Below are 27,189 nucleotides of genomic sequence, written 5' to 3'. Positions count from 1 at the left end.
TTTTTTCTGAAACAAAATTCCAACGGTAGAGTTACTAAGTTTTATCAATACATAATAGTCATCGACAGTAACATTCTTAAAGATAGTTAACGGCGGAATGCCACGGATGGAAATTTATTTCAAAAAAAATTGACAATCCATTTAGTTTATCTTCCCTAGTTCACCGTACAGAGAAAAGAAACGAATAAACTTGAATGAATGAAGCCATGTAAAATGGCAAAAACCATATGACATTGCATCGACTCAAGTTCTCATTGCTGACGGCTAAGATGCCGTTGCCAGTTAAAATTAAAAACTTCTAAAAGCTATTTGGGAAGTGTAACCGAACGTGTAAAGACGCCAACATTTATCTCAGCCCTTACAATCTTCCACATTAAAGGTAGTATGCGCCTCGAAAGTGAAAGACTTAAACGTTTGCTCAAACTTTCCTCAAGGTATCTTTCAATCATCCTCTTTCAAAATGAAGAATAATAATCTGGGGTCACCGTGCAAATTTTGGAACCAGAGAAACAAAGTACTCAAGATATTTGAAATTCAAAATGGCCGCCATCATTGGGTTTATTCTATGGAGAGAAAAAAAAATTTTTTTTCGATTTTCAAAAAACTAAGGCGGTGAAAAGTTTTCTTACACCAAGAGCTTTAAAATGAACCTCCACAAGAGGTAGATCAGAAGATAATTGAAAAAGTTTTAGAGTTTGAATATCTGTCCCCGAGTCGCATTCTACCTTAAACTTTTGCTGGACCCTATCTCAAAATCTATCTCAATGAAATTTTCAACACCTCTCATTCCATGACACCACAAGCATTGGATCAGAAAAGTTTTAGAGCAATTTAAGTCCAAATATCGGTCCCCGAAGCGAACTCTACCGTCAGTAACTACTCGACCTTGAGCCATCTTGGGGCCGCAGGCTACAAATAGAAGTTATTGAAACTCTTGAATCAACCTATATATTTCCTCGTTGACAGCAGCCAAAAAAAGCAATTTTCCCATTTGATTGATATAATGGCCATGCGACGAAAAGTTGGGGAGAATTTTTTGTCTTACTTCCTCCATGAAGATTATTTTGTGGATCCGCCATCGGTACTTTTATTGGATACAACTTACAGACACAGAATCATAAAGTTTTTTTTTAGCAATATAAGTTCACTTTAATGGGGGATATAAAAATGCCCAGGAGTCAATGGATTAGAAGTTAAAGTGACCTGGTTGGAGAGTCCAAAGTTTAAGGACGACTATGATTTCATAATCGCTCGAAATAATACTCAAACACAAACACACATACACACACATACACTCACGTCGCCGAACATCCTGATATCACCCCCTCCCACACACACACACACAATATTGATATCAGGTAATCAGTGATATATTTATATATATATATATATATATATATATATATATATATATATATATATATATATATATATATGACATATATATATATATGTCATTGATATCAGGTAATCAGTGATATATTGATATATATATATATATATATATATATATATATATATATATATATAATAACATTCGTAATCCAAACATCTTGAATCTAATATAATTCGTAATCCAAACATCTTGAATTCTAATTTAATAGTTGTCGTATACGACAAACACAGCACATGAGAGAGAGAGAGAGAGAGAGAGAGAGAGAGAGAGAGAGAGAGAGAGAGAGAGAGAGAGAGAGAGAGAGACTTTTAATGTAACTCTCAGTGGGAAGGCTTAGCTTACTTCTACGAACAGTGAACCAATTAATTTCCCTCTAAACTTATCAGGAGTGGGTGAATTGTTCCCTTTGATTGCCCATGAAATTGTTCACAATACTCTTTGGACTGCAAGAAGAGAATGTCCCTGATCCAGTTTTAAGGTCACTTGCACAAAGGTGCAAAAAATGAAGTCGTCAAAGTCCAGATAGGGTCGTCCCCTCGGTAAGGCTGGAAAATTTATCTACTTTTACCAAACAAAAGAATATACAATGATGTCTTTATGACAGCATAAAATCATTGCGGTCAGTACCGGCCAACTTGTACAGTTACCTATTCAAAGTACAAGTGTCATATTAATCAAAACAATAACCAATCGATGTGATGTTTTTAGGAGAAAGGCCAGAAATAACAATCTAGAGAAAAAAAAATGTCGGCATCGAAATTACAAGATAGATTCAGAACAGAGTACCTGCCCCCACTTCCCGAATAACACGCCTTTTAATTAAAATTTGAAGGGAGGGGTTGCAAGCAATTCAGAAACGAAGGAATGCGAAGATCTTGATCATGCAACTTGAAACGCATGATGCAATAATGATATACATTACGGTGGTCATTTCAATTCATGGCAACCATCGAACTAACTCTTTATTTTCTGTGTCTAGTATATAGAGTTGTATGGCGAAGTCACTCTCGGCAATGTCATTGCATAAATTAACTCAATAATGAGCCTGTTTTCTGGAAAAAATAATTCATTTTCATACAATGTTGATATGCACACTATTAAAACATTTTTGATGCACACGAATTGATTTGTGTTTCTTTTTCTCAATGTTATAGAAATAAAAATTGACTTGGATGCACAGTAAATTTGCTTTAAATACTCAGAAGTTAAAACTAAAGATGCGTTAGAGTCCTGTTGTACATATAACATTAAATAAGGGTCTATATGCTGTAGAAAAAGAATTTGTTGGACGAAGAATCATCGAACTTAGAGTGTGTTTACAGGACAGTTCAATGTCTGATTCCTCTAAGCTGTTTGTAGCACTCACTCGCACCCTACGAAGAACATGCTATCATCCAATAATCCGTTCTTTAAAATGTAACCAAGGTTGCCCAGTCTTCCAGGAATAGTTTTGGCCCTTTAAATTTTGATCGTAAAATATATATTACTGAAATGGAAAGAAACAATATTTCTATTTTGTGTCACATGAAAGTTAAAGCTGTTCCAGATACAATCATCTCACATATCTTATTTTCATTGTCAACTTTGAATCGATTTGGGCGTCGAAAACAGACGAACGCTGTACTGTCAAACACAAACGAACGTAAGCAAACTACCATATGTAATATTTTAACTCCAATACCTAGGAGAGAATCTCTTACTTTTGTTTCTATTCTTTTTCACAGTATAATGTGAAGAAGACAATAACGTTTTGCGGAATGGCACTCAGAATAAACAAACTTCATAAACCAATAAAAGTCAGTGACTTTTTTCTGTGACTCTCACTGTCCTTGTAAAAAATCTATAAATCCTATCTATATCGAAAGAAAGCCAATTACTGTCCATATTAGAGTACTATTCATTCTGAAATCAGTGCCGTTAACTCACGAGATCTTCATGCGCGTCTTGGGTTTCGTGACAAATCGTAGATGCAGACGTGCCACCTATTGGAAGACAGCAGAACGCTTATTTGGCAAAACGTTTGAATGCGCGACAATGTTGAAACTCGTTAAACGTTACAGAGGATTAATATTATTGCGATCGAGAAAAACAGAAAAGAAAGCAAGCTCCATTGTTAAAGAATCTGAATGATCACCGCTATTTCTCTTCGGGATACCTTTTCTTCCGCAATTGCATCAGATGGCTCAACTAAAAGGCTCAACTAAAACATGTACTTAACTTTCAAGATATTCCTTCAATTAGCTATATACTTTCAGTACTTGATAATTCTGTATTGAAAAGGCATGGATTTTGAAATATGAAACGAACGTTTCATGGTCAAAAGTTACTCAAGAAGAAATTCCATCGCATTAACCCTCTGTGTCCTGTAATTTTTCCCACCAAATTTCAGTGTAACATTTCACCAATATTTATGAATTTTTCTGTAATTTTTTATATAATTTTGGAACAAATGGACATTGCATTTCAATGACTGCAATTTTTGACCAGAATTTTGGCAAAAATCTGAAAAAAACTTGTCTAGATCTGAAAAAAGGTTGCTGGCTATGTCATATTCTATAAAGGCAACAAAAGTTGACTTTTGCACTCAAAGGGTCAAGGTAGTACATGCCTCGGAAGTAGAAGACTTAAACCTTCGCTCAAACTTTCCTCAATGAAACTTTCACCTATTGTCTCACCGAACCAAGAATAGAATTCATTGGTTACCTCGAAAAGTTTGGAATTAGAGTAGCAAATTACCTAATATTTACCGATGTTTGAAATTCAAAATAATGGCCATCCCTGTGTTAACTCTGTAGTCAAAATCAAATTTTCAGTTTTCGAAAAACTAAGGCGGTAAAAATGTTTCTTACTCAAAGAGGAAATGATTCCTCACAAGTTGTAAATCGGAAAAGTATTGTTAAAGGTTAAGAGTCCTAATATCTGTCCTCATTCAACGTAAATATTCAAAAAGAATTCTCGATTGTTGACCATTTCTTACCAAACTGAATGTGCTTATCTTTTCAACAGCTTTTAAAACAGGGTCAAAGAACCTCTCTTACAGTACTTCTTGTTTTTTTCGAGTGGCAGTCGTTCACTTTATTTGTATCGTTCTATCTGAAACGACGTTTTTATTTTCATGCCATAAAGTCGATTGTAAAAAGATAGACCACTTTCACTAACAAACAAGGAATAATTGTTTCAGAACCAAGTTCATTAAGCGTATTTAATAAAAGTTTTGATCATAATCAGGTCCATCTCAACACCAATATTATCGCCTGCTTTGTGTGCGCGCAACCCAGACGCACCTTTCTCCAAACAAGCCCAGGTCAACACTAAAAGTCTGACAAGAGCCGTCACATGACTTGATTCAATTTTACGACTTTTTAATTTAAATCATTTACTGCCATGGTTACCTAACTTTATAAAGTTTTAATTGAAATAGGTCATCCTGACCATGCCACGTCGACACACGCACTGGTCAACTTAAACTTCGACACCGAAACATCTCCATTGATTCATTTCTTTTACTGACGTGATTCTTCACTCACACACGCTGACCAGGTCGTAAAAACCGGTATTTGAAAATGTTTGCGGAGAGATATAGTTTTCTTCAGTTTCTCTCAGGTTTGCCAAGGTCACCGTTTTTCAAAAAATCGTGACTCGACACATCGAGAGGAGGTGTTCCCCAGAAGAAAAATTACATACTGTCGTCGTCTTGGATTGTTTGAAAAGTTCTAGTTATACCTAAAATCATGAAAATGGTTGACGCTAGAGAGACTATGCTGCTTAGTCGTATTATTTTACGAGTCTCTCAAGTGCAATGTTTGCTAGGTCTTTTTCCAAATAACAAGAGCGTTTCGTAGAAGAAATAAATGAACAAATATTACGACAATGGCGTTGTTAGAAATTCGAGCTGTATAGTCTTGCGAGAAAATTGACATAGTTGATGGAGAAAAACGACTCTAGAAAAATTGTCGAGACAAAAGCAAGTTTTATAAATTCAATGCAAAGTTTCGTAAGAAGCTAGCACAGTAAGGGCATGCCCGTGTTCCAAGACTATCTTACCTCGTTGTCTTTAATAATTAGACAAGATTGCACGGAGGATTTCGTTAGTTCGGAATGGAGCTCAAGAGAAGTTTATCAGACAAGTTGTAGAGTGATCCCCCCTCAAAGAAAATCATTTCTCGTCACATTGTCAGAGAAACACGTAAGAACTTACTTTTTCAAAAACAAACAAATACCTTTTTTGACCGAGGTAGTTCTGACTTACCGTGTATAGGAGCCAATAGCTGGCAATTTAGAGGCACCAATCGCTGACCCTGCGTCGATTCTCAGTCTCCGCCGCTATGCTGCTTTAAGTAACCACTCCGACTCTAATAAAGGTGTGGCCAAGTACGGAATACTGCCCGCTATTGAAAGGGCACAGGAGATTTATGAGTACATGGCTCAAAGCTGTGGCCACTTCAGTTCCATAGGCGACCAAGTTCCACATTGCTGAACAACATTTGTTGGCGCCAATCTGCGTTTGCGATAAATTTGTTTTAATATTCATTTCGACATTCACTACTGAAGACAATGAAAGCAGGACACAAAAACTTGCAACTTTGACAAATTATCCAAAGTTAAAGCCATCGGACGCGATCCCAGTGTCTGGGAGAGGCTGTAAATAATGAATGGCAAACAATGTTTAATGTGTAACAGGTGTTATAAACTAATATAAAACCTACTCCTTCAGGAAATCCTAATCCGAACAGTAATGTTTGAACACAAAAACTGCAAGCTGAACTATCAGACGATGGTACAAAAGTGGCATTGTAGTTTTCGAGACGGTACTTTCTAATGCTGTCAGAACATGTTCGTTACACCGTTGAGGGCCTTTTTATAAACTCCATGGTCACGATACGGAGATTGAAGTAAGTCCCGATGACACTCTTAAGTAATACCATAACCAGTGGTTCAAAGCCGGCGGTGCACACTGCTGGGGCCTCTCCGAGACTTCATGAACTCTAAATTTTTCATCATCTTTCGGTTACGATTCTGGACCTTGTAACATCGCCATACAACTAGAACGGCGTCATCATAAGGTCAGATGTGTTCATGAAAAAAACAAATGAATTTACAGTTCTAAAAAGTCGAAATACTTCTATTTGTAAGTTTTCATGACATCTTTAATATAATTCCAGTCAAAATAACACTTCAGGAAATGATTCTAAACAGAAAATTGTTTTCAAACTTCACTGAAATTGGATTATTTATATGGCAGTGAATAAGTTCTACACTACCGGTAATCTTCATGCAAAGTTGATGTTTCACCTTGTTTGCTTGTGGCCCGCTGAAACTGTCCTGCATGCTAATTATATACGTATAGTACCTCGTAGAGGTAGACTCAGCTTATAACTTTCACTGCCTGACCGTGCCTACGTCAGTGAAGGGATTTAAGGTTCCAAGACAAGAAATTGACCTTTTTAATCTAACAATTCTCTGGTGGTTAATAAGGTCAGGACCTCTATTCATAAGCCTAGATATAGGGGAACATTTTCGTAGCCACAGTATCACCATTGTTTACATAACTATCACGTGACAGGTAATTTGCATAACCTTTCAAGCATCGATTTCCCTTATGTTTTGTCTCAATACTTCAAATACCTGACTTAAACTTTTTGGAAGGCAAGCTGTCACAACGCTCTGCCAAAGTGTGTCTCAGATTTTTTATTCTAGAAATCCACTAGTGTTAAATTCACCGCTCTGGAATTTTTTCTGGCATAAAACTGATTTTTGAAAGGTTATGCAAATTACCTGTCTCGTGATAGTTATGTATACAATAGTGACACTATGGTAAACAAAATGTTCTCCTATATCTAGGTTTTCCGAAAATATATAATTTTCGGGGGTTCTGGGCTTATTAACAATTAGAGAATTGTTAGATTAAAAAGGTCAATTTCTTAATATCTTGGAACCTTAAGTGTGGCGCGGCGAGCAAGTATGTAACTTTGGTGTGGGACAGGTCTGGCCAAGGAAGGAAAAGTAGCAAGACGTTAAACAAAACTCGTTTAACCCACAAAGTACGTCACAAACTTCTGTGATTGGTCTTATATCCTGTACAAATGCCGTGAAATTCGCCGCCCTTCTGATGACCATCTATCTTGTTGCTGGCTGTGTTTCGGTTAGAAGAAGAAATTATATTTGACAGCTACCTTAAATTCGATGCAATGATGGACCTCCTTGGAAAAACATATGCATTGATGAAGAAAAAAGAACAATTTTGTTAACTCAAATGATATGTTAATCTCCTCCTCGTCACTTATTTCGTTTAATCTGATTGGTTGTGTCAATGTGTCAATCATTCACGTCAGGGGCAATTCCTATAGACCACGCCTACAATCAAATAGAAATTTGGATTTTGGATCGAGTTTGCGGTTTCCCTTTCAACGTAGCATATGCAGACAGCGATAAATCGAAATGTGATTTGATAAAAGACCTTCGGAGAGTTAAAAATTAAAATAAGTATCTGTTAAATAGAATTTTGAAATAGATATGATTTTCCTTTACTCAATGAAGCTTTCCAAGCAAAATTCTGATTGGCCGCAAAGTAGCATGGTCACAACAATAATCGGCATCGTCAATGTTCGATATAGTCCATCCATAAATTATCCATGATAGTAAAGTGAATTTGCTATTCAGTTCTATGCAAGATCGACTTGTTTACAATCTTTTACAATCAGTAATGATATATGGCATAAATTAATGAACTTAAGACCTTGTGATTCTGCGCAGTTGTGAAAAACTGACAAGCTCAGCATAGTTTTGTTTCCATCCAAGGCGTCAACGGCCGGTAGATTCTGGCCGGCCTGATGTATAACATATAATTTGTGTAATCAAAGATTCACTGGCATGCTAGTATGAAGACATAGTAAGTTAATTTGGGTCTTCTCCGACCAGTTGTCTTGCTTTCCGAGACAATCTCAACACAAAAGATAGCAGCCATTGTGATGTTAATTTCTAGTACCCCTAACACGATTGGAACTAATTTGGGATAATTGGATTGTCATATTTTTCAAGTTTCTCAAAACTGTCAGGTGTCCTATAGCTGAATATTGCAATATTGCAATATTACAAATCACTAATAAGAACAAGTGCATAACTTAAAGAGAAAACAATTTGGCTTACATTTGCAGATTAAACCGGCACTACTTCACCATCCAATTATCCCAAATTAGTTCCAATCGTGTTCTCCTTGAAAGACCTATCAAAATCTACCGCCAGTGTTTCGGATCCATCCTCGTCGTCATTTTAAAAAACTCGCGGAATTTCAGGTAATTTAGAAAATATTCAAAAAGTGTATACTTCGCATGCAACCACACACAACAAGTCAAATTGGACCTGTTATAGTGAGTGTGAAGCCATATCAAAATAAAAAAATAATGTAAACATTCGCTCATGAATTTTGGGTTAGTGTTTGCTGAGTCATTTAACGTTAAATTTTGGTTAAAAAAGAAAAATGATGTATGATAACGTTTTAACGGTATATTTGCTCGACTTATTGGTATATGCACCCGTGCTGCAACACATCTTTATGCTTTTCCTCTAATAATCGAATTCTGACTGTGATTACTCATCAAAAACTAAATGATCGAAACCCAAAATACATAAGCGGGTGTTTGTAAATATTCTGGCAAACCTGATCGTCATTAGAGATGATTGGAAATTAGATCGTCGGTCAGAAGAAAAGCGGTGATGCCACGATTGTGTCCTTACATCAAGTTTTTCATAGTTCCGCGAATTTCCGTCGATTTATCATTATCAAGATTTAAAATGCCCTCAAGGTAGTGAAAATGTTTTCAGTTGCCGGAAAGTCAAGGCTGTGAATTTTCGAGCGTGTACTTTGAAAGGTGCACATCACTCTCGGCTTCCTGCGGAAAAAAGAAACTTCTCGAATAAGAGGCAACCACTATAGTCATTACAGGGGGTGTGAACAACAAGAAAGCGAAAAAGATTTGACCAAAACTGCGAAAACACTAAGGCAAAAGTATGTGAAAACATTTCAGAAATTTTATTTAAAAAGCCGAATGATCAATCTATTAACTGATGTGATGGAATATAAAGGACCCTACTTTAGCTTTCTTCAGCGCTTTGGGTATACTCCCCCTCCCCCCGACCAAAATGCAATATTCCAAGTTACAGTTTTATCGATGTAGTTCTAAGCGTCTTTCTTTTGATTTGGGCAGCGATGTCCTTCCTTCGAGTGCGGGATGAACTTTCCCCCAGATCAATCTGTACGAAAAATCCTACAACATTTCAACAAAACAACTGCGATTGATATACACAGTTGAAACGGGTATGTCACGATTTGGCTAGAATGAAGATAATTGTATGATTGTGCTTACTTCAGTAAATCACCGCTTTAAAAACGAGAGTAGGTCAGTGATTTTCTTTTATTTGTCAATGTTATCAAATTTGGCCCCGGGAAAACGAAGATATTCTGTAAATTCACGCGTTCTTTTCTTAAATTCTAATTCTAAATGTGCAGAGTCGATTGGTGATAAAAAAGTTGGCCAGGCGACTAACTGGAAACACATTTTTCGTTCGACTTCAACATTTTGTGTGTCATTTATCCGAGCTTCTTTTGATAACTCCATGAATTATCGCTGTTGGTTTTGAGATAATCATCGGTACGTGTTGTGATAAATCTTCAACTCTTTGTCGGTATTCGTCCCCTCTCGTTGTAACCTTCACACCTACGCTTTGTTGACTGAATTCGAATTCGGTCCTATTTACGGTGACCCTTGACCTGGCTACCGACACCTACCGGTACTGATGTCTGCTTGCTTGATAAATTACACGCGGCGCAAATGTATAACCCATTAGAGGGGCTAACACGCTATGTAAAAGCGATCTACGTCACGATGTTTCGGCCCTTCGTTGATATGAGATAATTGAGGTTACTGACACATACAGTACATGTAACCTGCTCCCACACTCACGAGGTTGGCCGACAGATTAATTGGACCACTGAAAGGGGCCGGTCATTTGCGTCAGCTTATCTAGTATAAGGAAACTGACCACGTGACCTTGGCCCAAATTTTGATGGAAAACAAAGGGATAACACCTTGTAAATACTAAATGTCAACAAGTACTAGTGGGAGAACCAGAGATTGCGGATACCCCTTTCAGGTAGAAAGCAATTCAGGGACAGATAATCGGATTCTCAAACTTTTACAATACTTTTTAGGTCTCGTCTCGTCCTCGTGGAGGAACTTCAGGAACTTAACTATCCGCCGGCTTATTTTTGTTAAAACCGACAGTTTAATGTTCCCCATAGGGTTAACACAGGGATTACGGCTATTTCGAATTTAAAGTATGGGTAAATTTAAGTAATCTGTTTCTACGGTACCTAAATTTGCGCGTTGACCCCCAGTTTTTACTCTTGATTATGAAAGAGTATGGTATAAGGTTTCGTTATGGTGAGTTTTAGACAAAGTTGAGTTCCTCGATTTCGAGGCGCATACTACCTGAAACGAACACTCTAACTAGCCTGTGACTTCTGGTATGCCATTCTGTCGTTCTACGTGACTTAATAGAGGACGATTGGAGCAGACTTTGAGCGGTTTGTGCACAGCCTGCTTATGACTGTTGCGATAATTCATTCAAGTCCGGACTGAGTCTCAAAGATTCAATCACTATGAGAACCCCGGCTGGCTGTGTCTGGAAAAGCTATGTGCTGCAGGACAGAGAGCATGGCGAACGGTAGAACAGAATAGAAATTAACCCTTTGAGCGCTAACATAAATTTTTCTCCCCTTTACAAAATGTATCCCAGTCAATATTTCTCAGATTTTTGTCAACGTTTTGATAAAACACTATAGCCAATGAAATATGATGTCCATTTGGTCTAAAATTATAAAAAAAAATCAGAAAAATTCATAAAAATTGGCAAAATATGGCAGTAGGCCTAAAGTTTTGATGAGAAAAAATTAAAGCACTGAAAGGGTTAAAGCTCCACGAGCTGTAACTTTTAATGTGTTTTTAATGTGTTTTTTCTAATAAATTTATTTATTCTTTCCACTTCCTCAATCACGTCGAAATGCTACATTTTTAACTCGTCAATACAAACTCTATGCACGTAATCTTTATGTTGAAAAGTGCATTCTAGTCCGTCAACAGTAAATTTACCACAATGTAGTGTGGTTGGAGGGAGGACGAATAATCTGTATTTAAACACATGATAGGAGAAGATGAGGTAGAGAACATGAGAGAGGAAAAATAATGAAAATGTGATCAAAAATTACAACTCTTTCTTATCATTCACGCAAATATTTATAAAGATCTACTGTTGTCACAGAGCATTATTTGAAAGATGTAGGCCAGTCTTTGCTTTCAGATAAAAGAAGTGTTTCACATGATATTTATCACATGAACTGGCCCGAATCGCCATCTATGTGACGTAGAACAGGACGGATAAAAATCCGCATTGCCCCTGTTCTACGTCATCAACCGGAACTGCACTTGTACCGTTCTTATATACATACACGCCGGCGCGTGCGTGCACAGACAAATCTGTCGAGATCTATGCCGTGCTGTCATGACATTTTACGAAAAGATGATGCGATAAATTCAGACATGGAAACATGGAAGGGTACAACGAAATTTCGAGTCGCTAAAGCTTTAGCTATTCCCAAGAATAGAATAAGGGTGCTAACGTCGCGGCTCCAGTCGTATGGCTCAATGTGGACGTTGTACCCGGCGATAAACCAGAAAGCTACACCTCAACGTGTAGTTCCATTGAATAAATAAGCACCGTATGACCTTCGGGAAAGCGAAAAGAGAAGGTATAAAACATCAAGTCGTTCGACGAACAACGATAAATTTCCTTCATCACATAAAAAATTCCGTAAATTCTCGATCGGAATCGAACCTGCAGCGTAGGGCTGTAGCGAAGACATTAGACTCTGCTCGATGTGGATGTATTATCGAAAGTCGATTCGAACAACAGAGTTTCCGTCAAGTGACAAAATTTGGAGGTATCTACGAGCGAGATATGTATAACTACAAGCATCAAAGTCCATAAGACATAAACATTGACGATCGGGATTGACGAGTTGACACCGACGGAGACCGCAAGTGACGGCCAGTTGTGCACGTGGCCGGGTACGTAGTCTGGGTCACAGTGCAAGTGGGTGCCATCGGACGGAACTTTTTAGGCTTGCCAAGATTGTAAGCTTGTGATATTTTGAGCTACTACACCCCCTAGAATAAAACCCACTGTTTAGAACTTGTCGTTGCCTTCCCTTCATAAATATAATCGAAAATATTCTAAATAACTCTGGTTATAATACTATGGTGGCGCCAGCGCCGTGAAGCCTCTAGATCCTGCCGGCCGATAGCAGACTTTCTTTAACTTCAGGACAGCGCAAGACAATGATTGACAAGTTCACGTTACTGAATCCGTATGTCTGACTGGTAAAGATGGCATTCGGGTGTATCAGAATTTCAAAATTTTGAAAGATAATGGTTGAAAGATTACTCAAGGAAAGTTTAAGCAAAAGTGTAAGTCTTTCACTTTCGAGGCGCGAACTAAAGCCTTGGTGTCGTTCTGAGTAATCCTGTCGCTTATGCGAAGGTGAGGTAACTGCGACTGTAATCTATCCAGAAGGACATTCTACCATGTATCATTAAAGCTACTGGACGAGTTGTTTCCTAGCATTGCGTGAATAATATGTTCAAACCTGGTCTTGAAATAAATGGTGCTGTCATCAGCAGATACGTTCAAGAACAAACAGATAATTCTGCAGCCACAAATGGCGCTTCCTCAGCTATCAGGGACAAACAAATGAAGAGAAAAATACCTACTGCCATAGCTGCTGTACTTTCTTTACATGCTTTACCTTCAGCATCGTCAAAGCAAATATCATGAAGGAAAATTAAACAACCAAACGTGCTTAAATATTAGTAAGATAGGAACGTACTACAGTATTTTGGGCGGAAACAGTTAAACTATCATGAATGATAACGCTACCCGATGTTCAAATTAAACATTGCCACACCATTTCGATATTTCGAACTTTCCTCTCCATCGGAAATAACTTATTTGGAATAATAAATAACTTTTAATCTTACAAACATCCCTTAACTCTGGTTTGTTAATATTGAATTACATAAGTACTTTACGTTTTTCTTTAAAAACAGTGGTTTTTGAGTCGATGGGTGTTTTCTGTTGGACTCTTTCACAACATTATTAAAATAATCTATATTCACGGTCAAGGTACCACTCAGTCATCACGTCTTTCCTCTACATGTTGTGTAAGATCTTTGGAAAGTTTACGTATTTTATGTCGTGAAGGCCAGTGTCTTGCCTAATCTGCACTGTCTGAAATCTTGATGGCATAAAATGGGTTCATGCCAAGTGGACAAATCGTTGTAGTTGATAAAGATGGCTCATTTTTGCTGTGACCGAAGTGATGTGAAAGGTACTTGCTGAGCACTGAACAATAGTAAGAAATATGTTATACATTTTGATCTTAAAATACTCTTTGCAGGGAATATTATTTAAAAAAAGGATTAACGTTTGTCTTTAGGGAAAAATTACCAAATGCCATGATAAGACTGATTTGTGTTCTCAGCAAAATTTACACCCATTAACGTATTCAATGAGGAAGTAACATACAACTGGAATTCACTACAACTAGAAATTCACTTCTTCATGATAAAACATTAAGAAGCGAATTATAAGTTCTTTCCCTGTATTTATTCAGAGTTTTCTACTTTCCTATTGCAATATGAATACCGTCATATACTCTGTTGTTTCGTAATCGATTACGTAAACAGATACCGATCAACCGGATGCTAGCATGTTCAAACATCATCTGGGTGATGATTGGTTCTATTCTCGCTGATGGCAACCAATAAAACTATCTGTTCAGGAAGTCACGCCAGCACGTCATTTCAAAATTAATCAGTAACTGCCCACGGGAAACTTTTTCATAAAAAGAGCGGCTGATTTTTAAGATTGCATTGCTCGTTTTTACCAGCATCAGACAGAATGACGAATAAAGGGAAGAAGTCCGGGAAAAGTTGTGGATTCTCCACCACGTGCAAGGTCAACCTCCTCCTCACCTTGTCTCTTGCTACATATCTCTTTTGCGGTGCTTACATGTTCTTGGTCCTCGAGGCCGAGTACAGGGAGGGTATGACGGGTAACAAGACTGAATCACAAATCCAGCTTCTCAGCAGACTTCACAATTTAAAGGACGCAGACCATGACAACTGGACTCGGGAGGTCGATGCTGCCATTGGCGAATATGAAGTAGCCGTCATTGCTGACTACGAAGCCACGTCTTCATGGCGTCCCTGGGACTTCCCAACTTGTCTTTACATGTCAGTGATGGCAATAACAACTGTCGGTAAGTTAAATCTACCACGACCTTTTCTTTAAATAATACCTTCTGTTAAAAGTGTATTTTAAGATCAAAAGTTGAAAAAAACAACATTCTTCTTACCCTAATAATGTTTAAATGACCATACGACAGAAGAGCGTGCACTGTTGCTACCGGCACCTTTGTGATCGTTAAGTAAGAGCTTTGTCTAAACTTCCAGTTACTGTCGAGACTACGTCTAAAAAGTGAAGTTCTCTGTCTGTGCCAAGTGCATACATTTTCAGTGTTTGCCGTCGTTCATGTGATTTTACCTCAGGCATCTGCGTAAGGCACATGTAAATCGCAGCTGTCCACTCGCATAGAACGTGGACCACTGCCTTTAACTCCTAATTTTGGAACGTGTATTTCGAATGATACTTTGCTTAAGTGCTTACTTGAAATGACGTCAGGGAAGAATTAACCGATTCAATCTAAAGCTTGGGGTATGGATAGAGGCCTAGACACCAATGACGAAGCAATATATATATATATATATATATATATATATATATATATATATATATATATATATATATATATATATATATTTATATGTGTGTGTGTGCACTTAAGGGCTAGTGTCAGGATGCTGTTATCGGCAATTCAAATGATCCGCTATTTCCTTCCTTCTTATCTTATCTCCAGATCTTATTTACTATCACTTCATATTTCATTTCGTCTCGTGTTGCTGGAAAATGATTTTGTCCGACATTTTCGCATGAATATTTTCTCCATTTCTTAGGTTGGTTACGTTTCGTTACTATTACTATTTTTGAGTCGAACCAAAATTTCTAATTTTCTAGGTTTTGAAATACACGTTACGGTAGGACAAGTTTTTTCTCAACCCCATAAATGTAATCAGCGTACAATTTTGAACTTGGCTTGATTTGCACTTATTTATGAACGACCGCGAACGGGCATGCCCTGCGCTGCAGAGAAGCGTGTAAAGACAATTAATAGATAATAACTGCATACAGGTGTATAGGCCGAATCGGAATCGAGCGCAATCTCTATATCTTATCAGAATATCCCAAGTTAATACTATTGAAAAACACTTGACACGCTGGAAGCAACGAGGTGTATCTGTTAAATCTGCCAAATTGTTGTGTTGTTGAGAAAACCTTCATCAACACTTATGATTCGTGACGCAGCATTTTTGAATGGAAGGCGGATGGTTGCAGACTGAGGGAGAAAGACTAGGAGATAAAATGTCATACCAAACAGGTAAAACTGTAATAACACAACAGATACCAAAGTCATCCATTTACTAGAGTAAATTGGATATGCATTAAGGTACACTGTAAAGTTAAGTGTTCAAGGATAGAACACCAATTAAACGCCTTTTTGTAACACTTTTTGAACGCGTCTAGACGTTCAGAAATTTAACACTACGTGTTCAACCAATGTTCAATTTTTGAACACACGTGTGCAGATTTTGAACACTCCGTGTTCATCAGACATTATATTGAACACCATGATGTTCCATATCTGAACACACGTTGCACATGAAATGTGTTCAAAAAATTGAACGCATTTACGCGTTCAAAGGGCTGTAACACTTTTTGAACGCATGGACGCCGTTCAACGATAAGTGTGTTAAAGGTTAGAACACATGATATGCACTTGTTGAACACCCTAAATTTTGGGCGTTCAGGGAGTGTTCAAGCCTGGAAATAAAAAAACAGACCACTGATATTCAGTAAAATTATTTTATTTAAAAATACACAAAAATTCCTTGAGTAAAATACAATTATTTAGTGTAAAATGGGAAAATAAACATGGGCACTTTGTAAAGTTTGTCAGAGGAAAACACCAACGGTGTTAACACCTTCCTATCAAAACATAAAGAAAAGAAAATACATAAACACTATAGATCGTTTTCAAACAATATGAACAAAGTAATGGCAAAACAGGTTTTACTTAAATATTGTGTATTACGTTGTATGTTCATACTTGTAAAAACGTACAAAAACATCTGTTCTGAAAAAGCTCAAAATTTGACTTACTTGAATATATCATATCTTGATAATTTCTTATGTCTTAAAAATGTCTGAAATGTCTTTAATGTCTCAAAAATAGGAATCGTACTGGCCATTTTGAACAAAAGGCTTGGGATTTAAAAATTTGAGGACGATGCCACACATTCACCTATGATATAAGCTCTGCGTCCTTAACAGCAAAGCTAAAAACAGAAACAAATCGAGAACAAAAGACGTGTTGATCTACAATACAAAATAATCTAAGATTTGGTAGCAGGCTATGATTAACTAAATATTACTGGAGCATAAGCCTTCAAAGACGTAACGTCTCCTTCATCAGATGCAAGGTGGAATGAAGAATTGAAGCAGAAAACGACAGAAAATTCAGAGTGAAAATTTCAGAAAATTCAGAAATTCAGAGTGTACATTTTTCACTCTGAATTTTCTGTCTCTTTCTGCTTAAATTCTTCATTCCACCCTTGCATCTGATAAGGGAGACTAAACATATTTGAAAGCTTATTCTCCAGTAACATTTAGTTGATCATAGCGTTCTACCAAAGTTTAGATAAATTCAGAACAAAAAAAAAGAAACCTATCAAAATTCAGTTACTGACCCTCGAAAGTTTAAATCAACATTAGAGATGAACTGAGGTTCTCAAGCTTGTTTCCAGACAGCTACCTGTACACTCATCTTCTTCAATTTCTGTACCATCAGCTTCTGTAACAACTCTTCGATTTCACGTTAATCCAACTTTTCACATCCTGAAAATAATGCAACAATAGGTAATATGGCGACATGAGACTTCAAATGAAAGACAAGGTGGCCTTATTAGGTCAAGGAAAAGGAGTGACTTTGGTATACGGTACCTCTTTTCGATACTGTTACAAAATATTGGCTTCTTCTTGTCATCAACTGATGAAAAGTTAAAGAAAAGCCAACTCTCATATGCTGAAACAATAGAGTATACACTCTGCAATATTTAACTAATGTTTTTCATGCGATTGTGCCTACTAAAAGACATGTGTTAGTGTGATTACGCAGCGGTAATGTGGCATATGGATCGCACTCGGCTCAAGGGTCATCGCTACAGTTCTGCAGTGACCCTTGACCCGAGTGCGATCGATAGACCATGGCCCAAAACACCGCTGCGTATTCACAGCTAGTGTATGGTCTACCAGCTACTGAAAGAAAAAAAGGTTTCTTCTCGTATACAGATAATTTCAAAGGATAATATTACAGATGCTTCAAAATTTCACACCTTTTACTATTTTGGCGAGAAAACTTACCCTTTCTGGTCTTGCTTCCGCACGATCACGACTTCAGCGTGCGTTTACAAGAAAAATGTCGCAACTTCCGTTTTGATGCATGACGGGATAAGAAAAGGCACAAAACTTGAACACCAAGTGTTAAGGAGTAGAACGCCTCTTGCACGCCGATGTTAAAATTAAAACGTTCATGGTGGTTATCTGATTTTCTTTTCCAAATTTTCAAATTTTAACCCGTAATAAACGTGTAAAATTATTTTTTATACTTTCTTTTTTAGGAAAAACATGCTTTCAGTAATTTAAGACCGGAGATATTTTTCACTTAGTGGGAAATTCGTTACATCAAAATCCGTGTACGTTTGCCTAACATCGATGCAGTAGTAAATTTAATATAGCCATTGTAAAGTAAAAAACACTAAAGATTGTTAATTGTTTTACAGTATTGCAAAATTTCTGTAATGCTGAGTTTTTGAACACTTGAAGGAGATGGTTGTTAACACTACGTGTTCAGGTTTAGAACATCATTGTTAAAAATATGAACACTAGTGTTAACAATATGAACACTAGCCGTTCAAATTTGAACACCGACATCTACATTTTGAACGCGTAAAGACGCGTCTGGCATCCGCTATTTTTACAGTGTAGCTACATACCTTTTAGACACTTTCAGATTTTTATTTTTTTCTCAATTGAACACGTCCCAAACCCCAATAAAGTATACATTTTCTGAAAGCCCTGATATAGAGCTATCCGACCAAGCACAGTACACGGTCATTATTTGCATAGGAGTCACGTGACAAGCGTTTTGCTGAACCTTCCAAAAACCGGTTTTCACGCCTTATGCGAACACGCTGCAAGATTTCCGGTTGGAATTTCTTCATTGACAAGCCTTGACAATATCCTTCAAAACCGTGTCTGGGATTTTCTTTATATGCCTTTGTTTTTTTTTTATGCGCTCTTAAAGGTGTTAGATGAAGGTGCTTTTCAAGGAATTTTAATTATCACGCCCTATAATTTGAATGGAGCCTCCGGGAAAAAATCGCAGACACGGTTTTGAAGGATATTGTCAAGGCTTGTCAATGAAGAAATTCTAACCGGAAATCTTGCAGCGTGTTTGCATAAGGCGGGAAAAACCGGTTTTTTGAAGCTTCAGCAAAACGCTTGTCACGTGACTCTTATGCAAATAATGACCGTGTACTGTGCTTGGTCGGATAGCTCTATATCAGGGCTTTCAGAAAACGTATACTTTATTGGGGTTTGGGACGTGTTCAATTGAGAAAAAAATAAAAATCTGAAAGTGTCTAAAAGGTATGTAGCTACATGTAGTTCATGCCTCAAAAACTAATGACGTAAACTTTTGCGCAAACTTTCCTCAAGCAAATTTTAAACCACTCTCTTTCGGAAACAAGAATACAAAATAGAGTTTACCGAGCAAATTTTCGTACTAGAAATGCAAATAACCCAATATTTACCGACATTTGAAATTCAAAATGGTCGCCATTCTCGTGTTATCTCTATGGAGAAAACAAAATTCCCAATTTTTGCAAAACTAAGTAGGTGAAAACTTTATTTACTCCAGAAGCTTAAAAATGAGCCTCCGCAAGTGGTTGACCAAAAGAATAATGGTAAAAGTTTGAAAGTCTGAATATCTGTCCCGGAAGCACATTCTACCTGGAGGGATCCGGTTTATCCATAAATGACTCGTGACGCAGCATTTTATTGAAAAGGGTAATTGCAGACAGAGACAAAACAAAGAATCAAAATGTCATCACATTCAGATAACACTGTAGGATAAGGTGATCAAAATGACACTAACATGATTCTTTATCACTCAATGTCAGCAAAACCAGGGCTTATGTGGCATGCTGAGTGGTAGTAGTTGGCACGGTGATAACATGCAAGAATCATGGCTGAGATAGGACAAAAGACTAGCAAACGTCTGTGTGTTGAGAATTTACCAAGTGTGGCACGGTATTAGCCAATTCCATGGAGAGAATGTGGGGTCGTTTTCTTGGAAATGATTCTATATTGGTATTGCATAATTTCTTCTTTTAACATTTTCTTATAGATTTCATTTTTTTCTACTTTCAGCAGAACTTACACGAATCATTCTATTTGAGGCCAAAACAAACTAACTCTGTAGAAGATACCGAATTCAGAGATGCGTTCCATTGCAATTACCTTATCACTTTTCCGGTATACTAGTATTCATTATTGTTTGTAGTATCTTTGTTTTATACGCCGCAAAAGCTGTCAGCTTTATTATTGTATTAATCTCTTTTATCTCACTATTCGAACTTTTAACTACACACTACGTCTTTTCAAACTAGTTGGACTTTTTTCCAAACCACATTTATAATTTCACTTACCTTTTGCAAGACTTTAGATGTGGTAGTGCATTTAAACGTAAAATGTTCGTAATCTGCTATTGTAACACATGATTCACCTTCCAAATGATCTGTAATATTTCAGTTCCATAGATTATAACGAAATATGACTTATCATATAAATATAAAACCATATCTTTTCAAACTTCTACGTTAATTTGAAGAATCTTTCCATAACTCTACAAGCAAATATGGTTTATGTTTTTACCATCACAAAAATAACAATCAATATGTTACATTGGAAATATGATATATGTCTTTACTTGCCATCGTTACATGTGTCTAATTGATTTTTTTTAATGTACTTTCCTCTGTACGTTTTTCACCCAAACATACCAAAGCTTTAGAATGGCCATTTTTAGTTCGAATAAATTCATTTTTAAAGACGTCTGATATATTAATTACTTCAGCGTTTATCCAATCTTTTGTAAAACAGAGCCATGTTCTTGTATTTCTATTTATATATATATGCTTGGTCTTAACTTTCGCTGAATGTCTTTTGCTAATTTGTCTTCAAACATCAACCAGGAACACAGCATTTACTTTGTTGAATGTCTGTAAACTCTTTGCCGCAACAGAAAGCACAGATTTGTCTATTTCATATGACAATACAACATTGCTATGGTAAACTACCTATATTTCATTCACTTTACTCTCCAATTAAAGCCCTACTTGTCATCCTATCGGTGTGATTAGTTGATTTGATTTCAAATTTTCCTTCGATATCGGACCATGCCTGGCTATAGTGACACAGCATTTTAATGGATAGGGTGATAGTAGACGAATAATCAACATGCCATGGCATTCAGATAACGCTGTAAGATAAGGTAATCAAAATGACCCTTTCGTAAACCTTTACTACCCAAAGGCAGCCAAATCTGAGCTTCCAATGGCATGTGAGAGGTAGTAGTCGGCACGGTGTAATATGCAGGCACCTTGGTTGAGACAGAACCAACAGACGAGCAAAGTCTACGTGTTAAGGGAGAGGAATTCCATCAGATGGTTCAGTATAAGCTTATTCCGTTGATGCCAATGTAGAATTTATTTCTTAAAAAAATTACTTCATTTGTATCTCATAATTCTTAACATTGGCACTTATAAAATATGCTTTTCTCTTTTGCATATTTGATGAATTTTTGTAATTAGAATGATATGTCTAGAAATACTGCAGCAAATCCCTTGGTACAAATCTTTAGTTTACAGTTATATAATAGGGTACAAAAACATTTCACAATATCATGTTAATTAATTGCTGATTTGCGTATTTAATGAATTTTTTTAATTAGTGGTATATGTCCTGAAATACTGTATAAATATGATGAAACGTGGTACAGATGTTGATCTCTCAGTACTGTTATACTGTGTGAAGACACTGAGCAGTATCATGTCAATTAATTGCTAATTTGTATATCTAATTAATTAATATTTCATAAAATCGTGTGATATGTCTAGAAATGCTACAGCAGATTTGATGATACTCGATACAAATGCTGATATCACAGTTTTGTGATAGCATGAAGACATTTAGTTGTATCATGTCAATTAATTGCTGATCTGCATATTAAACGAACTTTCGTAATTTAATAAAATACTTCATCAAATTTCATGAAACTTGGTACAGATGTTGAGCTCACATTGCTATTACATTGAATAAAGACAATTATCAGTGTCATTTTAATTAATTTCTAATTTGCATATTTAATGAACTTTCCTTATTAATTCGATATGTCCAGAAATACTGCATCAAATTTGATGAAATTTGGTACAGATGTTGATCTCATAGTGCTGTAATAGAATGCAATGACATTTAGCGGTATCATTTCAATTAATTGTGTACATGATGAATATTCGTTTTTAGCTCTGCTGTCAGCGATGCGGAGCTTATCAAATAGGCTGACTTTCCGCCATCGTCCGTCTGTCCGTCCGTCGTCCGTATGTGTCAGCCGCCAACACTTGCCTTCTCCTCTGAAATCGCAAGTCAGATTGCTTTTAAATTTGGTATGCAGTTCATTTTAACTTTTTCAAATCATGGTGAAATTTGTATATTTGCATTTTTATGGCTTTTCTTGTTATTTTTGGTCAAAAATTTATTTCACCAAAAACCAATTGTCTAACAGTTTTTATATTTGATATAAAGGTTTATAGGTAGGGATAAGCAAAACGTGATACGTTCAAGTTACGATGAAATCTACAATTTTGTATTTTGGGGGCAATTTTTGCAATTTTTGTCACAAACTGTGATTTTCAAAAAGTACTTGTCTGATAGCTTTGATATTTGGTATACAGGTTCCTACAGATGAATTAAACGTGATCCATTGAAATTATGTTGAAATCTGCAGTTTTGAATTTTTTGACAAATTTTGCCACTATTGGTCAAAATATTTGATTTTCAAAAGACTAACCGTCTGATAGCTTTGTTGACATGTTCTTAGGGATGATCTTAATGTGATATGTTCGAAGTATGATGGAATCTTCAATGGTGTATTTTGCAGATATTTTTGCCATTTTAGTCAGGCCAATAAAGTGATCTATATAAGATTTCCACCTTCTTCATCGACACATGTGTCACATATAGTTATTCTCTACTTAATACAGCGGGTCTATATCGGCCGCCAGGTCGCTTGTTAGGGTGAATATCCAGAAACACTGCATCAAATTTTATGAAACGTGGTACAGATGATAATCTGTCAGTGTTATAATAGGATGCAAAAATGTTTGACACCAACTGTCGATTATTTACTAATTGACTTATTTAATGACTTTCATAATAAGGTAGCAGCCCAGATTGGCTTTACGTTTTCACCATCACGGTATGGACCAACGCCATTGTTTTCCATAGTAAAGTCAGGTCTCTCAACAGGGAAAGAATGTTTGTATATCCTGGATGAGTGCCCTAAAATTGATGACACTTGCTGCAGATGTTGATCCTATGAATATTTAAGTCAAGAAAGGCATCGCTAATTATAGTAAGTCTCTTCTGTACTGAACAAAGGGGCATTTTTGGTTCATATCTGGCCTTCTGATTTTTTAAGTCAAGAGCCATAACTCAGACATGTCTTGACCAGTTTCTTTCAGATTAGTTAAATTTCGACATTTCTCATACTCTCATTTTGTTTTCATGCGCACCATATCGACTTCAATTTAATCACTTCCACTGACAAATTCCCAATTACAAGCGGGGACTATGTCATTGTCAATGACTTGCTATTAGGTAGGTTACGTTTTGCAAAACAGTTTTGAGAGCGAACTAAGATCTAAACTTTTCTTGCAAGATACATGTGTTGATATTATAAACCTTATTCTCATGACTCCTCAATCTTATCACTGTAGAATTTTGAATTTGGATTGATTTTCAACCTGTTAAACGGCTATCAACGGACATTATCTTCGCTACAGAGGAGTGTATAAAGACAACCAAACGGTATGCTAGTGGATATACCAAATCGATCCAAATTCCTCATCTTATCAGAACATCCCGTGCTAACACCATCGGAAACCACTTCACGCGCTTGACGCAAGGAGGTCAATTGGTTGTGTTGATGTGAAAACTCAATCAACCCCCCCCCCTTACACTCGTGACGCAGCACTTTTGAGTATAGAAAGAATGATTTATTGCACATTGATAGAGAAACGTCGAAGTGTTAAAATGTATAGTAGATAGGAAACTAAATGTCATAGCAGATAGGTGACATGATACTGAGATAAGAGATAGCATAGTAAACCATTTACTATAAGAAAATTGGTTCTCTTTTACAGGAGTACTATTTGCCATAAATGACTTGTGACTCAGCATTTTACTGAAAAGGGTAATTGCAGATAGAGACTGAGCAAAGGATCAAAGGGTCATCGCAATCCGATTACGCGGTAGGATAAGGTTACAAAATGGAGCCGTCATAAACCTTTGTTAATCAGTAGCAGCAAAATATTAATATTACCTTCATATGACGCGCGACTGGTAGCAGTTGGCATAGTGACTACACACAGGCAACCAATGACCAAAGGTCTACTGGTTTAAGATAGTACAGACTCCCATATATATAAGTAGTGCAGGGTTAGCCGATTCTTTTCAATTTAACGTAAAAATGTACAAAAGCGTCAATGTCACATTTTAATTTCCTTGTAATGTCAAAAAACTTCTGAGAAGCAATTTTGAAAACAAAAGATCTAAATATTGGTACCACCATGCTAGGCACAAGTCACAATGGCGAGATTATTTCGTCTTTGCAAAAGAATCTATGGATAAATGCTGGCATTGCAATTTTTCTCAGTGCTTTGGAAATACGGGAAAATTACAATATTTTACCTTGTGAATTAGTCCATCTCATGATCCATTCTGTCCCTATATTAAGTTTAAAAAACTCAAATGGAATATTTGCGACTGTCTTCTATCAACCCAATTGCCAGGTTGGCCTAGACAGTTATTCACTGACATACAATGTGAATTTCCGTCGAGCATGAATGTCAAGCACATTAAAGGTATACAGTCACCTGTAATCTAAATATGCCCATATATGGTCAAAAGGGCGTTCCTTGGTATTCAAAATACCCATGTGAGGGCGCTGTTTTTAAAAAGCGGCCACCCACTTAAAATCTGTGATTGGTTAGATTTTCTCTTTCCATGGTAACTGTGGCAAAATTGAAACAGGTGACAGTATACCTTTAAGGTACAACGCACCTCGGAGACAGATAGTCGGACTCTCAAATTTCTACAATTCTTTGCTGATCTACCACTTTTGGGGTTCATTTTAAACCTCTGGAAGAAAGAAAAACTTTCACAGGCTTAGTTTTATGAAAATCCAAAATTTAATTTTTCCCCATAGAGATAACACAGGAAGGGCGGCTATTTTAAATTCCAAATATCGCAAAATGATGACTAATTTGTTTCCCTGGTTCCAAACTTTTCATGGTGACCCCCGATCTTCTATTGTTGATTTGATAAGAGAATTGTTGAAAATTTCATTCGGGAAAGTTTGAGCAAAAGTTTAAGTCTTTCATTTGTTCAAGTTGTGAGACCCGACTTTACAATGGAAAACAATGGCGGGCGAGCTAATGTGCCTTGAAGATGGGGGTACAAAATGCTAATCGGTCTATTTTCATTCTGTTTCATTCGCTTTTCGTTTATACAATTGTGTATTTCAGGTTTTGGTGATATTGCGCCAGTTACACAAGGTGGTCGATTACTTATGTTTATCTACTCCCTCTTTGGCGTGCCTCTAAATCTTCTCTTTCTGTCTAATTTCGGCATTCTTCTGGCGTCTTTCACTTCCCGCAAATTCAAGAAAGTAATGAAGAGAGCCAGACGGAGCATTCGCCAAAACAGCACTGATAGAATCGACCCGCAGGAAACGCCTAATGAGTTGAAGGATGAAGCAGTAAACGGCACCATCAATTATTCCAACAGCATCAGTCCCAAAGCACGTGACACGGCAGAGACTGAACTTTCCCCGGTACCTCCTTGCGAAGAATTACCGAATATCAGCGATGTTGAAAATCAAGTTGCCAATGACGACGTGGTAGAGAATCCTGATAACTCGCCTATGATCGACTCAGACCCAATCGCCAAGGGTAAGGCCCTGGGAACGCTGTCAGTGATTTACGTCCTGTATACAGCTCTCGGCGCCGTGTTTATGTACTACACCGAGTACGACTGGACTTTTATTGATGCCATCTACTGTACCTTCATAACTTTATCAACGATAGGTTATGGGGACCTGATTCCGGGGGCAGGCGTACTTAAAGAATATAGGGTCCTTGGACCTGCTGTCTACTTCGTGTTCACATATGTTGGACTCATCATATTTTCTGCCTGCATTGCTCTGTCAGTGGAAAAGATCAGACACGTTGCCGGAAAAATTCGAAGAAAACTCGAGAAATCAGATTGTTTATTACACTGCCACCGGGAAGTCAAATGCCAAGAAGACGATCAAAACCACCATGGACAATAGACAAGTCCTATTGGACTACAGACAAGTCCTAATTGACTATAGACAAGTCCTGATTGACTATAGACAAGTCCTGATTGACTATAGACAAGTCCTAATTGACTATAGACAAGTCCTAATTGAACATAGACAAGTCCTAATGGACTATAGACAAGTCCTAATGGACTATAGACAAGTCCTAATGGACTATAGACAAGTCCTAATGGACTATAGACAAGTCCTAATGGACTATAGACAAGTCCTAATGGACTATAGACAAGTCCTATTGGACTATAGACAAGTCCTAATGGACTATAGACAAGTCCTAATGGACTATAGACAAGTCCTATTGGACTATTTCCATGGTCTCACCTCAAATGCTAAAATAATACAATGTTATCATTGTAGCAATCATTGTTAACTTGTTTTGTGAAAATATAAGGACCAGCAATTGTACGTTTTGCTCTTTTTTTCTGATGAAATAATAAAGATTGCATTTTTTTCGTGTGCTGACGTCCTCCGCCTCGAAACACATTCTAATCATTGTTTTCAATATGAATAGTCTATGATTGTCAATACAAACATTTACATTTAGGATATATACCGAAGTCTTTACAGATTCGTTAACGTTGCCAGCTTGTATCATTAAAAAATATCGATATTGGTGAGTAAATTTCCTGTGAACAAACCATTAAAGCCCCAATAGCTGCGAATTTTATGCATTTTTTTTTCATGATTTTATTTTCAAACCAGAGTTGGTCTATGTAAATGTACTAACTGACGGACATGTCAGTATCACTGTTCACTGATTCGGACCATGCCTACGCGTTTTAACAGGTTAAATAATAAACGG

At 36.9% G+C, this 27,189-nt stretch overlaps 1 protein-coding gene across 1 annotated transcript; it reads left to right on the top strand.

The window, feature by feature from the left end:
• Nucleotides 1–14,410: 14,410 nt before the first annotated feature.
• On the top strand, nucleotides 14,411–26,360 carry LOC139138043 (potassium channel, subfamily K, member 16-like). Its single transcript, XM_070706264.1, has 2 exons — nucleotides 14,411–14,771; nucleotides 25,555–26,360. Exons 1-2 carry the CDS (start codon nucleotides 14,411–14,413, stop codon nucleotides 26,358–26,360), a joined length of 1,167 nt encoding a protein of 388 aa, XP_070562365.1.
• The last annotated feature ends 829 nt before the right edge of the window (nucleotides 26,361–27,189 follow it).

This window comes from Ptychodera flava, chromosome 8 (assembly GCF_041260155.1).
Source record: "Ptychodera flava strain L36383 chromosome 8, AS_Pfla_20210202, whole genome shotgun sequence".
Classification (NCBI taxonomy): domain Eukaryota; kingdom Metazoa; phylum Hemichordata; class Enteropneusta; family Ptychoderidae; genus Ptychodera; species Ptychodera flava.
Note: the sequence above shows the minus strand (reverse complement) of the source record. Positions and strands in the feature narration are given on the sequence as shown.

Excerpts from the sequence above, each read along its gene's own strand:
- LOC139138043 (XM_070706264.1), top strand. The coding sequence starts at position 14,411 with ATGACGAATAAAGGGAAGAAGTCCGGGAAAAGTTGTGGATTCTCCACC. Across the intron at positions 14,772-25,554 it reads GATGGCAATAACAACTGTCG|GTTTTGGTGATATTGCGCCA; the intron begins GTAAGTTAAATC and ends TGTGTATTTCAG.